The sequence below is a fragment of the Furipterus horrens genome, unplaced genomic scaffold (genome assembly GCF_987537825.1).
Source record: "Furipterus horrens unplaced genomic scaffold, mFurHor1.1.pri manual_scaffold_5, whole genome shotgun sequence".
Classification (NCBI taxonomy): domain Eukaryota; kingdom Metazoa; phylum Chordata; class Mammalia; order Chiroptera; family Furipteridae; genus Furipterus; species Furipterus horrens.
Genome location: NW_028327175.1, coordinates 182,043,313 through 182,056,404, shown reverse-complemented (window position 1 = coordinate 182,056,404; position 13,092 = coordinate 182,043,313). Strand labels below are relative to the sequence as shown.

The 13,092-nt window shown below is 46.1% G+C and overlaps 1 protein-coding gene across 11 annotated transcripts in view; it reads right to left on the bottom strand.

The window, feature by feature from the left end:
• The window catches only part of GBF1 (golgi brefeldin A resistant guanine nucleotide exchange factor 1), a 130,991-nt gene that overhangs the window by 14,391 nt on the left and 103,508 nt on the right, over positions 1-13,092 (bottom strand). For 2 of the 11 annotated variants that reach the window (XM_090278482.1, XM_090278484.1), the window contains exons 7-22: positions 12,605-12,665; positions 11,270-11,324; positions 10,455-10,553; positions 7,356-7,503; positions 6,783-7,006; positions 6,017-6,185; positions 5,384-5,595; positions 4,932-5,030; positions 4,144-4,338; positions 3,720-3,909; positions 3,027-3,173; positions 2,621-2,709; positions 1,482-1,684; positions 879-1,002; positions 472-597; positions 130-212 (exon numbers count right to left, since the gene is read on the bottom strand). In XM_090278482.1, coding sequence (XP_090134608.1) covers positions 130-212; positions 472-597; positions 879-1,002; positions 1,482-1,684; positions 2,621-2,709; positions 3,027-3,173; positions 3,720-3,909; positions 4,144-4,338; positions 4,932-5,030; positions 5,384-5,595; positions 6,017-6,185; positions 6,783-7,006; positions 7,356-7,503; positions 10,455-10,553; positions 11,270-11,324; positions 12,605-12,665 — 2,224 coding nt within the window. The remainder of the gene's footprint in view (positions 1-129; positions 213-471; positions 598-878; positions 1,003-1,481; positions 1,685-2,620; positions 2,710-3,026; positions 3,174-3,719; positions 3,910-4,143; positions 4,339-4,931; positions 5,031-5,383; positions 5,596-6,016; positions 6,186-6,782; positions 7,007-7,355; positions 7,504-10,454; positions 10,554-11,269; positions 11,325-12,604; positions 12,666-13,092) is intronic. The other 9 variants (XM_090278483.1, XM_090278486.1, XM_090278487.1 and 6 more) reach the window with 6 other exon arrangements.

Below are 13,092 nucleotides of genomic sequence, written 5' to 3'. Positions count from 1 at the left end.
AGAGATGGGGCTGCCCAGCTAAGTCCCAAGGTTAAATATAGGGCATATGGTGTGGCTCTAAAATCTGGGAAAGGGAGCAGTGTGCTTCTACTTAACGGAGATACTACACCATCCTCCATACATACTCACTTGATAGCATGGTACATATCCTCCAAAATGTCTTGTTCAAAGTCCTTGCCTCCATTCACACCTTTTAGGTTTTTGCGAAACTCCTAGAGACAGACCAATAAGCTTTCCCCCTCATGTGTCAATGCTGAAGCCCCACCCAAGGAACTTCTAGGTCTGTGGTAAATAGGTCCTAGGAAACAATAAGTGGAAGAACCCACCCCAGTTCCTCTTCTGAACTGGCCAGCCCTCCCTGATTCCCAAGGACAGAACCCTGTCGACCATGCCCACTGGACGGCTAATATCATTTCTGCTATCTCCAAAGCTTGGTGGAGCTTCTCTGCCGTGGCTGGGATCCAAGCGTACCTCTAGGGTCATGGGTGCATTCTGTTTGCGAACGTTGTGGTTGTGCTGGTCAGTATTAAGCATGATAACAGCATAGGCCAGGGCAAAGCAGGCATCACTATTGGCAAATGGGGAGCCATTACAATTCTGAAAAAGCAAAGATTCCACCTATGTCAATGCCCTTCACTGGTCAATTAAACCCTCACCACCAACCCACTGGTCAATGCTGGCACAGAGGGAAAGCACCACCCAGAAAGCAGCCAACCTCTTGCCAGCTCCTAACAAAAGCTGGACTCTATATGGAAAGCTCACTGATCATGCTCTCAGCCTTTTAGAAGACAGTAGCTAGGTCCTTCAGTTGGAGCCATAGAATCCCTCAGTCAAATTAATTTGGGAGGCTGGGCTCAGCCCCTGCCACTCAAACTCACTCTCCAATGCTCTGTGAATGCCTCCAGCAACCTCTGGATGACCGGAGCTTCCCCAGGCAAGCGGAAGGCTTCCAAGTAGAGGCGAAGAGCTTCATCCAGCCTAAGACCCTGAAAGCTGAAGGTGCTACAGGGAGAGGAAGAAGGATGAAGATGCTGAAGATATGTAAGTTGCAAATGTTGGGCTTTCTATTAGCCAGTTCTTCTAACCTTTTCCTATTGGAACAGAGCAGGCTTAGGGCTCTAGCAATGGGGAGGTTGAGGGCACTAGCAATGGGGAGGTATCTCCTGGCCATTTCTAACACAGATCAGAATTTGACAACTCCTAACCTTAGTACTTTTCACATCAGCACACTCTTGCCTTTCTTAGAAACCTCATCCCCTGACACCCAGAACCTACCCTGTGCTCAGGGACCCTGCTCCATTCTGGGTCCCAAAGCTATCTGGCTGGAGACTCTTTCAGGTCTAATAGATAAAAGTGATGGAAAGAGGAAAAGTATGCGACCTGGGTCACCAGCAGGAACTGACTGAGAAGGCTTTGAGGGAAGGATGCTTTTTCCCCAAATGATCACCAACTATGTCCCATATTTCTTGCAGCTGCCTCACCTCACAAAGCTCTCCAACAGGTCAATGTTTTTGCGGTCACTCACAAACTCTCCAATCATTTTCTTGTCTAACCGAGGGTTTTCTCGAAGCCACTGGGCTACCTCTGTGTTGTCCATTGGGATGGTGAGGAGGCCTTTCTCCTGTAGAAACTGGATCCCTTTCTTTGGTTTCTGGTTGAACTGCTCTGTGCCAGTGATCAGAAGCTGAAGAAGAAATACTAGATGTGTCAGAAGCTGCTCTGCCCCTAAACCAGACAAGGCCACGCTGGACATCATCACAGTCCACAGCCTGTCACCTAACAGGCTCCTAGAATGTAGTTCTAAGTGACTCTAGGACTAAGGTTGGATCATACTGGCCCTAGCTTTCCTCAGTCTTCATGTCTCATTAGAATTGGCTGAAGAGCTCTTTTTCACTCCTCTCCTGAGTCCTCAAGATGCATAGGACGGCCTACTCTACAACTACAGGATCAGAAAAAAGTAGAAGAAAGAGACTAGAGAAGGTTTTCTCCTCGACAGTTTTATAGTTATCCCTGGCATCTGCTTACAGCCAGCATCTTATTTATAGCCTAGCTTAGTTTCTCTGTCTTTCTTTGGCTTCCTAGCTCTTGAGGAGTTGGGGTTTGAAGGACAAGGTGAACTAACTGTGATAACTTTATTACAGCCCTGCAATCAAGGGCACACATAAACCAAAGTCATTTAGGCTAGCAGTAAGAGGAAGAAAGGGTGAAACAGAAGGTGTTCTTTGTGTTAAGAAAACAAACCAAAAAACAGTTATTTGAACTTTACTAAAGCACCAGAATTCATGTCAATTTCCTTTTATTGCCAATCATCACCCCAGAGCTCAAGATGACCAGATCGATAACCTTCAGTGGAGCACACAATACCAGCTCCCAGGGCTCCTGTGACTACCAGTAATACCTGGCTCTCAGAACAGCAGTTGTCCAGGAGCATACAATAGGGTAGGGTTAACTACATGGCCTTGGAGTAAGGGAAGGGCTTCATCAGAAACTCGGGGATTGCTGAAGTCCCAACAAGCCTAAAGATGAGCCTTAGGAAGCAGCACAATGAATGAGCTGCTAGACTGTCCCTCATCCTGTGGGATAGAAACTCTACAAAGAACACTCAAGACTCTGTATGTACCTTCTTTTTGTTTTTAATTTCAATCAGTTCCCGTGGATCTGGCAGGAGACAGGAAAATCGAGGTGGCTTCCGGGTAAACTTTATGTCAGCTAGGAATGGGAGGAAGAGAGGGAAAATTCCATAAGACCTCTTTTACCAAGAAGTGACTTCAGCAAATTTCTGATATATTCTATAGTGAGAAAGAAAATGCCTCAGAAATGTTTTTATCCTCGTCAGTCTTCTACTTCCCTGGAGGTCCTAGCTTCTAGGGCCCCAAATATCTTCTTTCCTCTCTCTGGGTCTGAAGGCATGGTGACCAGCTAAGGTTCATCAGGTACTGCCCCAGGGCGAGTCTGCTACTCCACCTCTGCTCTCCTCCAGGCCCTCCAGTAAGGGGGACTTAGGATCACAGACCCCCAGTACCCACCCCCAGAGTCACCAGCTTCTTCCAGATCACCGCCTCCTGGCTTCCCATGCTCTGCTGGGCGCCGCCCTCCTCCTGAACCTGGAAGATGCAGGCCCGGGGTGTCTGGGGCTGTGCCTGCAGCTTTCCCATCGCTGGCTGCTCTCTCAGCTGGCAAAAGAGAAGAAGATAAGTGAAGACTTATGGAGCAGGAAGCCCACAGAGCTGCAGGAGAAGTCGAATCTCTGGCCAAGGAGACTGCTCCCACATAGGTTGTCAGCCCTGAACAGGACAAACCTAAGCCCAAATAAGCAGTCACTGTCCTAATAAAGAGATTATCCAGTCACTTTCCTAGATCTTCTGCAACCCCAATTTCAAGGGGAAGTTTGAGAAGATTAATTAGAGTGGAGTCAGATACTGGGAGCAGGGGAAGGTAAGACCTGGAACTTTTAGGGACAGAAGTCCTATATCCTTTGACCTACATTTTCTTTTCTTTCCATAAATTATTCTGTGAAAAAGCCAAAGTGTGGAGGAGGAGAAGGGCAAAGTCTACGAGTCCTGCTAACCTGCCTGCCTGGCCTGTGATTCAAACCACCTCAAAAACACAGAATTGGGAGTATCCCAGAGGAAGTGATATTAAGAGCAGGAAAAGGATTCAGAGTAGAGAAAGGATAAGCATAGAATCCTGAGATCTTCAAAGAAGGAAATGCTTCTTACTAGTGCTGACTTCTCGAGTACCATCTACTGCCTCGTAGCTGGGCCTGGCTGCCTCTTTCTTCTCTTGCTGGATAAGGTTGTTGAGCACTTTAGCCTGGCAGTGGGCCTCTGTGCTATCAATCACTGTCAACAGGGCATCAAGAGACAGTAGGTGTGTTGTATAGAGCTGACCAGATACAGGAAAGGCATTCTGGAAAGAAAACAGATCCAGCAGACTTGAGGTTAGAATACTTTACACTTAACTGACCCTTTCCCCAAGCCCCCCAACTTCCTATAACTTCTAAATTGCCCTGCAAAAATGCCTTTCCTCTTCCTGTTGCCCAATTCTCAAGTGTTTCCTCCCCATATGTAGCACTCTTACTACCACCAGGGAGATTTCTTTAATACAGCCTTCTTACTAGAAGCCAGTAATAAGGCTCAGCACCTTGGACAGCAGCTTGGTGAGGTCTTCAAAGAGGTTGGAACAGTAGTAGTCACAATCATAGTTGATATAGAGCTCAGTGACAAAGCTGGGGATATGCCAGAGCTGCACAATGGCCTCCAGTGCCATCTCTTTCATCTCGTAAGGCATCTTGGGGTTCTCCACAGTGATGATCTCCATGAGCTTTTTGATGTACATCTGGCAATGACACAAGTTGCCATTTGGGTGGAGAAAGGATTCAAAATAGGAAGAGACAAACATTAAACAGGAAGCAGAAACCCTGCAGGAAGCATGCATTAAGAGAAACTTATAGATATCCCACCCCCTAAATATATCCCTTCTTTGGCCTCCATGTTGGGGGATAAGGCCTGGCTTTCTATACCATGCCTGATCAAAAACATGTTACCAGTTGCCCTTTTTGTGCTCTCTATGTGAGCTTGACCTGGTCCTACCTAGAGTTCTTTTTGCAATTTAGTGCCAAAGCCAGGCTGACTTGCCTGCCTGTGCTGTAGAAGAGCTGCCAGGCAGAAGAGCGTGTACCAAACTCATAGTGAGGTAACCTGTCAGTCTTCATATTTGGGTTCTCCCATTTTATAGCCCGTCAATTTTCTCTAGGCTCCTTTTAACTTCTCAAACTAAAGAGGCCAGCCAATGAACCAAACTATAGAGGCTAGAAGCACTCTCCTATAGAAGCCCTTAAATCCCACCCCTGCAGCATGACAGAGCTGGCCCCACTGAAGATGGCATACACCTTCCTATATTTTTTCTTCTTCCTAAGTTGAGAAACTCACCTCTAGTTGGAACTTGAGGTGTTCCCTCATGCTCTCAAACAGTAGGAAGCATACTCGCAGGGAAGCTGCATAAAGGTTCAGTCGCTCTATGCTGAGTAGCTGGAGATCAGACAGAGTAGGGTAGGCCATTAGGTTTCTGAATCTGACTATGGCTCAACCAAGAGAAAAACAGGAGAGCAAATTATGTGAAGTTTCCACTAAGGTCCTGTGCTCGGAGGGGGGGGGCGGGGATTTTATATCTAGCTATTCCTGTATTTCCCTTTGGCTGCCACAGGCCCCAGTATTAATGGAGTTATCTTGACCATGACTACTGGGCAAATGGGGAGAAAGGTTATTTCCTGGATCCTATACTCTTCTCATGAATCAGCCAAACCTCTCTATGCTCCCCTGCCCATTGAGAGACCCTGAAAAACAGCCAGGGGCTCCGAGCCCCTCTAGAAATCCAGTCTTACCTGGAATAAGTGGCGGCACATTTCATCCTTGATGAGGCCCAAGAGGGTTTGGCACTGGGCTACAGGGGCTGACTCAAGAGCTACTGTCAGCAAATGAAGCCCCATGTGGATCATAACCTCTGAGTTGTGGCGGTCATGTGGATTGGTGAGGGAGATGAGGAAGCGGAAGAGCTCGCGGATGCAGGGAAGACCGTAGGGGACCAAAGCTGTACCTGGGGAAGACCAGGAGGGAATTGGGACTCCTAAGAAAAAACTGGCTTAATAGCTTGGCCTAACTTGCCCTCTATTTTACAAGGCAATTTCAGATTAGTGATTCTCTTCAAGAAAAAAAAAAGTTTTCTTCTGGGGAAGTAAGGAGGTTGATCTCATTTATTGAAAGGAATCAGAAATGATGATCTATCTTTTTTGTTAAAAGCTTTCTATTCTTCCCTCTCAATTTCTATTTTCCACCAAACTCCCTCTGTGTAAGTTAGAGAAGGGCTCGATCCATGCAAATAGCCCTCAGGCTTGATTCCATTCCCTGACTAGAACTTGAACTAGCAGACACTGTGGGTCCAAGACCGTCTAGGCTCAGGCAGCTTAGTGGATTGGACAGGAGAGGTGAACAGGCAGAGTCTGCCTAAGAGTACTCACCTTCTTTCTGGGAGGACTGTGTAAAGCGCACGCCCCGGGGATTGACATAATCCATGTCATGGACAGAGGCGGAATCGGAGTGGTCAACAGGGGATGTGCACTCCTCTAACACTTCAGGGATAGATTCCACGGATGCTGATTGCGCATTTTCCACATGGGCCCCTTCCTGCTATGATCAGTTGCAGGGGGATATAGGAAGAGGGATGAGGCAAGAGCAACTTGGAACTTACTACACTGAAACATCTGTCCTCCAAGTGACTCTAATGGACTGCAGGTGTAGGGCCAGCTCAGTGCGCTATGAATCAATGGGAGGAATATGATGATGGACTCAGAAAACATCTCCTGAGGCATCACTGACCTATAATGACTCAAACCCTGGAGGCAACAGGCTCTCATAGGCTTGGGATTCAGATCACTACCTTTCAGAAAAAGCCATGGCCAGTCCCCTCACCTCTGCCAAGTACTTACTACCTGTATGCATAACTTGATAAATCCCACGAGTTACCTCTCACAGTGAGTCACGCCATGTTTTTTTTTTTTTTTTTTTTTTAATTTCTTTTTTATTGTTCTTTAACAGTTGTCCAAATTTTGCCCCTGTGGGCCATGGGTTTTTTAGGCAGTACAGCAAATTCTAGAAAATGGGGAAGAACTATGCCCCCCTACCCCAACCTTCTTTTGAGTCAAGGCCTAGATAAAGGAGTCAAAGGATCAAGCCAATTCCCTCAGTGGAAGACTGGAGAGGGATCTTTAGAAATTAAAGCAATACCTGGAGGTCAGGCTGCTCAGGAACCCCTAGCTCGCTGCTGCCAGGCTCTGCAGCTGTGCTGTACCCTGGAGAGCCAGGTTGCTCCAGGTCAGTAAGGTCCTCCTTAGAAGCAGTCTGGGAGGAGAGCTCTAGGCCACTGTCTGTAGAGGGGCTGACCACTGCTGAGGCAGCTTCTGAACTTGCAGAGGAGATGGGAGCAGGCACATCAATGAAGGGCATGCCACCTGCCAAGCAAAGTTAAGTGAGGCTTGAAGAAGAGACTCTGTAGGAAACACATACCCTTTATGGTACCAGAACTGTTTCCTAGACTGCATACTAACCTTTTTTTTTTTTTTATGATTTAATTTATTTTTTAGGGGGATGGGGGAAGGGAGAAAGAGAAAGAGAAGAACATCAACTGGTTGTCTCTCGCATGCCCCCCAACTTGGGACTTGGCCCACAACCCAGGCATGTACCCTCATTGAGAACCAAATCAGTGACTTTTTGGTTCGCAGGTTGGTACTCAACCCACTGAGTCACACCAGCCAGGGCTCTTCTCTATTCTTATCAGAGGAAGCAACCAAGGATACTCACCAGTAAGGTTAGAGGATAAGGTGGTTCCATTGGAGGTGGGCAGCTCTGAACCTGGTATAACTTTGGTCATATGGCGTGGGGGCCGGGGGGATCTCTTCTGTTTCTTCCACTTGGATGAATCACTCATGCCTCCTGCTCTCATTTTCAGCTGGAAATATCACACCTCATTAGCACTGGTATTCCAACTAAAATTCTAGCCCTAGAAATCTCCCTTCTCTTAGTTCTACCCATCCCTGGAAACAGCCTATACCCTGTATCTGTTCCAAAGGAAGAATCCAGACCATCAGAGCACATTCCTACTCTACTAACCTGGCTTCTACAGTGGTCATTTTACAGGTCAGCCTGACATCCTCCATGTGAAAGGTTACCTTCTCCTTTTAGGCTGGTCATTGATAGAGGCAGCCTTCACACATCGCTCTGCCTCCCCGAGTCCTGGGTGGCAATCCTAAGACTTATAAATGGTCCCCAACCTCCTTGCAGAAAAGGTAAGGACAGGAACTCCTTTGCCTGGAGGCTTAAATCTATAGGTCCTGCACTCATGGGCTTTCCTCCTCAACTACCTGCAGAGAAGCCTCCTACTCCTAGTTCTTATTCAACTATGAGAACCTATTCCTTCCCAGCCAGACTCTTGGGTTTCCTATTACTTCATGAACTGGGCCTAAATCTTAAAAGATACCCCTTACTTTCTGCAATTTCTGCATCAAATTGGTCAAAGGCTCATTCCTTGGAGTTAAGGAAGAAGTGGCACCTCAGTTATTTGTGGAGTTAAGGATGGAGGGTCATGTCATGCTGTTGCTGTGCTTTCTGCAGCTCCAGTTTTTGTGTATCAGTGGGACTTCCTGTCCTTCTCACTGTGGGGTCTTTCTAGAAGCACTTTTATGTTTGCAGATGGATAGGCTACCAATTTCTTAAGATTCTTTCTTCATTCTATTTACCTCTCTCTTGCTGCATTTCTGGTCTTCCTATAGCTTCCTTTTAGTCACAAAAGAAAAATCTCTTATCATCTGTTGATTCCTCTAGGATATAAACTTTCATGCATTTTCTCTACCCTAAGTTAAGAGTGACTTTGTTTAGGCTCATATTGTTTTCCTAGTCCTGATGTCTTTTCAGTTAGGATTTGAAACCAGTCCTTCTACAGAGTTATACCAAACTACTAGACAGATGGACCATTCCTGGATTGGGCAATAGCAATTCTCTTCCAGGAACCAGTAGAATGACTCTAAAGACAGTAGAAGCACTTTTCCTTACTGTCTATTTTTAAAGGCTGAATATAGCTATATTATCCTTGGCGTGTTTAATTTCTTCTGATATTTGGGGGATAGGCCCCCTTCCTCAACCTCCTCCAAGTTCTCCAGAACCTGGATAACCTTTGATCCCTTACTTAGAAACTACATAATTCGTCCTTCCTTACCCATAGCTCCACCCATAGAGGAAAGACAGTCCAGGAGCTGAGCTCTGCCCCTAGCTTTTACTAACACAGCAATAGCCTTTCATGGTCACTTCTTATCTGTCCATCTCCAAAATGCCTCCAGTAATATGCCTAGAATGAATCTTCAAATACTCTGAGCACTGTGGCCAAGCAGGAAGCAGGATACTATCTCCAGGAATCACTGAGGCTCATTTGGGTCAAATTCATGATAAAAAATGTTCTGGAGGTAAGAGTCAGCCAAACATAGATGGGTGAGAAGCTCAAGAGATCAATAAGAGAAAACAAGAACCTCTTGGCTTTATTGGCAGCTGTCATTGAACTCCAAAAAGTACTAACATCTGGATCTACTTTTATGAGATATCCTTTCTCTCCAGGCAGCACTCCCTTACCCATTTCAGGGACTCTTAAGTAGTTCTACTTCCACTGAGAGGCCAGTCACTTATTAAGATTCCTTTCCACACTAGAATCAGTCTTTCCAGTTTCCTTCCCTATCCTCAGCAAAGCTAGCTCCAACCTGATCATTTCAGTGAGTATTCTCTGCCCCCTGGCTGGACTAGGGGCAAAGAGGCTGCCAGTTTTCACAAATATCTCAGTCCTTAGAAAGTATAGCTATGCTCCCAGTCCTAAGGTCCTAAGGTGGGGAAGGGGTAGGCAGTAGATGTTTGTGGAACCCTCACCACCATATTCATGTAACTATATTTCCAAAGGACAGTATAAGCTTTACAAAGACAGGGCAGGTCCTAGATTAATAATCATAGCAAAGTGCTGGGTAGCCAATGACGAGACCTGCAATTTGAGATTAGGCAAGAACTCAAATGGAACTTGAGGCAATGCATGCAAAGAGTACATAATAGGCCTATGGACTATCCAGCTAGGTGCATACACACACGCACACACTTTTTATCTTCAATGACTGTAAAGTCCAAAACCATATTGCTACTATGCACACTACTGTGATAGATAGCCTAGAGAGCACATACCTCCTTATCTTTCTCTTCCTCCTAAGGCAGGGGTATGAGTATTATAGTAATCTTTAACTTGGACCTCTCTCCTAAGCTCCTGTACATCTTGACTTTTAAAAGATAGAGAGCATCTTTGCAGATCCCACAGCTTTCCCAGTGTCCAGGGCTATCCTGGCACCTGACTCCTTTCCATTCATCTAGTCTTAAAGGCTGGAGTGACCACTTTAATGGTATCACCCTCCCCCTCAAAAAAGACCCCAACTAGATGGACAACCCTTTCCCTCCAAACCCAGTTCAGGTACCCAGATAGTTGAGGACTGTGCGTATACTCTCTATGCCAGCTGTGAAACAGAAAAAGGGGAGAAGAGGGAAGGGTCTTGCCTGGAGGTCCCTCATAGTTCCCCTAGAAATGGTAGATATGAAGCCTACCCATAATATGTCAGCAGGACCCAGGCTCTCTATCTAGGCTCGCTATATGGTACACCACCAGTTCAAGGATTCCTTCTGCCTCCAGACAACTATACATCCCAGGGAAATTATCAACACTGCAAAGCTATAAACACATGCAACTCTTCCAAAGCCATGCTGTGTTACTAGGGGGGGTTAAGTGTGCTCTACACAATGGAAATGGGACCCAGGTGTTACATATAAAAAAATAAACATTTAAGTAAATAAAAAGGGGGAAAGAAGAGGGAGAGGGAGAGAGACCTTGAGGTTCTTAAAGAGTAGTACCCTCTCTAACTGGTTCAGGGCTTTGGTCTGCTCCCCATTATTTAGCTCCAGTTTGTTGAGGAGACATGGAGAAATCTGTGAAAGACAGGCAAATGAATGATTTAAACAGAGTGAAATAAACCCAGACACATGCCAACAGGGCACAGGGCAGGAATGGGGATGGATGGCAGGGAAGAGGGGAAGGTTAGGTGCATGCACCAAACAGCCAAGGGTCATCTCCATGGGCAGAACCTCTTAGGCCGCAAGCAGAATCTTCATGAGAGGCCTGTGAAGTCCAGGGCTTCTGTTCAAGACAGAAAGAGGCCATTCTTCTGACCACCATTCTTCTAGCAATCTGAGAACCTTCTGGAGTCAGGCTTGATTTGTCTTGTCAACAGAGACTAGCCCAAGCATGAGCCCAGTCAATCCAGCATTAGAATGGGATTTGGGGCATAGACTCTTTAGGCCTCCTACCTGCTGACAAGGCTGGGCCCTGAGAAGATGGCAGGTGTTTCATCTTTATCAACATACATTTTTAGCCCAACCTGATGAGCTTCATCCAGTTTTTTAGGAAGGACTGGCTCACCAGCTTATGCAGTGGGTCAACAAGATATGCTAGAAAGAAAAGGCTGGGGAAGCAGAGGTATCTGGGAAAGAATAAATTTCTCACTAAAGTTGTGATAGCTATTTCTAGATTCCAGGCAAACCTGTCTAGGCAAAAGCATGTTTTTGCTAAGCAAGGATATCCAGGAAAATCCCCATAGCACTGATGTTGGGACATCAAGGTATGGATGAGGGATAGCAGGTCATACCTTCTTCATGTTGGTCCCCACATAGTTCTTGGGTTCTTCTTTAAACTGAGGTAACCTATAGTACAGAGAATCCCAGAGACTGTCATTAGGAATAAAAACAAAGCTCCCCTCCAAGCCAACCACAGCCCAAAGATCTCTGGGCCAGAGCATGCATGTCTCTTAGGAACAGCAAGAAAGGAAGGAAAGAAGCAGGATAATTTCACCCTTTGCAGAGCTTCATCAAAGAGCCACAGGAACTGGGGGACGTATGACATAGACACTTTCTAAAAAAGAAGGCAGTCATCAGGGCAAAGTAACTCTGTGCCCTTGGAGTGTGGAGGCTCTTTTCATCCTTAAACTGACTCTTTTCTGCTTCACTTGGCAAGTATTGCTGAAAGCCACAAGATGCGGAGATGGCAGTTAATCAAAACCCCAGGACACTGGGCACAGGATGAGAAGTAAAAGGCAGGTTGAAGTTTTGAAACCAGGAAATTTGAGCCAGAGAAGTAAGAAACTCTTTGCAGCAGAGTCCAGGGGCAGATCTAGTCTGTAGATAATAAGGATTATTATTTGTAGATCTGAGAGCAAAAAGAAATTCCAGGAAGAGGCTTTAAAAAAAAAAAGACTATTTTTTAGAGCAATTTTAGGTTCACAGCAAAATGAAATGGAGTTACATTGATTTCCCACATAACCCCATCTCCACACTTGCATAAGCTCCCCCATTTTCAACATCCTCTGAGGGATAGGGGCTTTAATGCCCTTACCTCAGCTCTTTTCACAGTTAGTCTATTGAAAGGAAGTGCAGGAAACTGAAAGTTAGGCATGGTATAAAAAGATCTCCTGGGTCCTCAAGTTGAGGGCCTTGACTAGGGTAACCAACAGTCTTGGTTTGCCCGAGACTGAGAGATTTGAGGGGGAGATAGAATTTTCAGTGTTAAAATCAGGATAATCTGGGCAAACAAGGATTATTGATAACCCTAGCCTTGGTCCTTCCTCACAGAAATGGGGCTGTCCTAGGAGCTTGGCAATCTATTCTAGGCTCCCTTGAGTTAGGCTTTCTCTCTGGGTTACCTTTCCCAGCTGCTACTTATACAGAAACAGACAAAAGTTTGGGAGCAGAACAAGGTCTGTCAGCCTAGATCAAATAACCCTCTGCCTCCTCCTTGAGGCCAAGCCAGTTCCCTCCTCCTTCTCCCATGATTGGTAACCCTGGGCCCAGAGAAATACCCCCATCCATAATCCCACTGGCCTCTGATGTGGCTGTGGGGTTGGCCAGGTCTCTGAAGTGGCTGTGTGGAAGCAGGCAGGCTCAAGAGGCCTGGGGAGCAGGGCTGAAGCAAACAGCAGCAGGTTTACCTTGTGAAGAGCAGCTGCACCATGTCTACGAGAGTGTGCTCTGCGGATTTTCTCAATAACTCTGTACAGGCAAAAACAAATAACACAGGTGTCATTACTTGCTGTGCTAGTATCAGGAGGCTTCTCAGAGCAGACTCCCCGCCAAACCTTGTTTACCAAGGATTATGCCAAACTTATTAAAACCAGCTCTATCCAGCTCAGCCTGGTAGCCATAACTTCATTGGCCCACTAGGTGGAACTAATGAGTCAGAAAAAAAGGGACGCAATGATGTGTTCTCAGGGGTTGTTAGGTGGGTGTCAATCCCAGAAACCCCAACGGACGCAGATTTGGTGCCTGGGTTAATCAGGGATATATTCTAATTCTTGCCCTGGCAAAATAGGCTAAGTTATCTGTTCCAGCTGCACAACAAACAGCGAAGTAGAAAGAGACTTCTAAACCCCTATGGTTTCAAAGGTAGGTGATGGGGAAATCCTGAGTTTTCCATCTC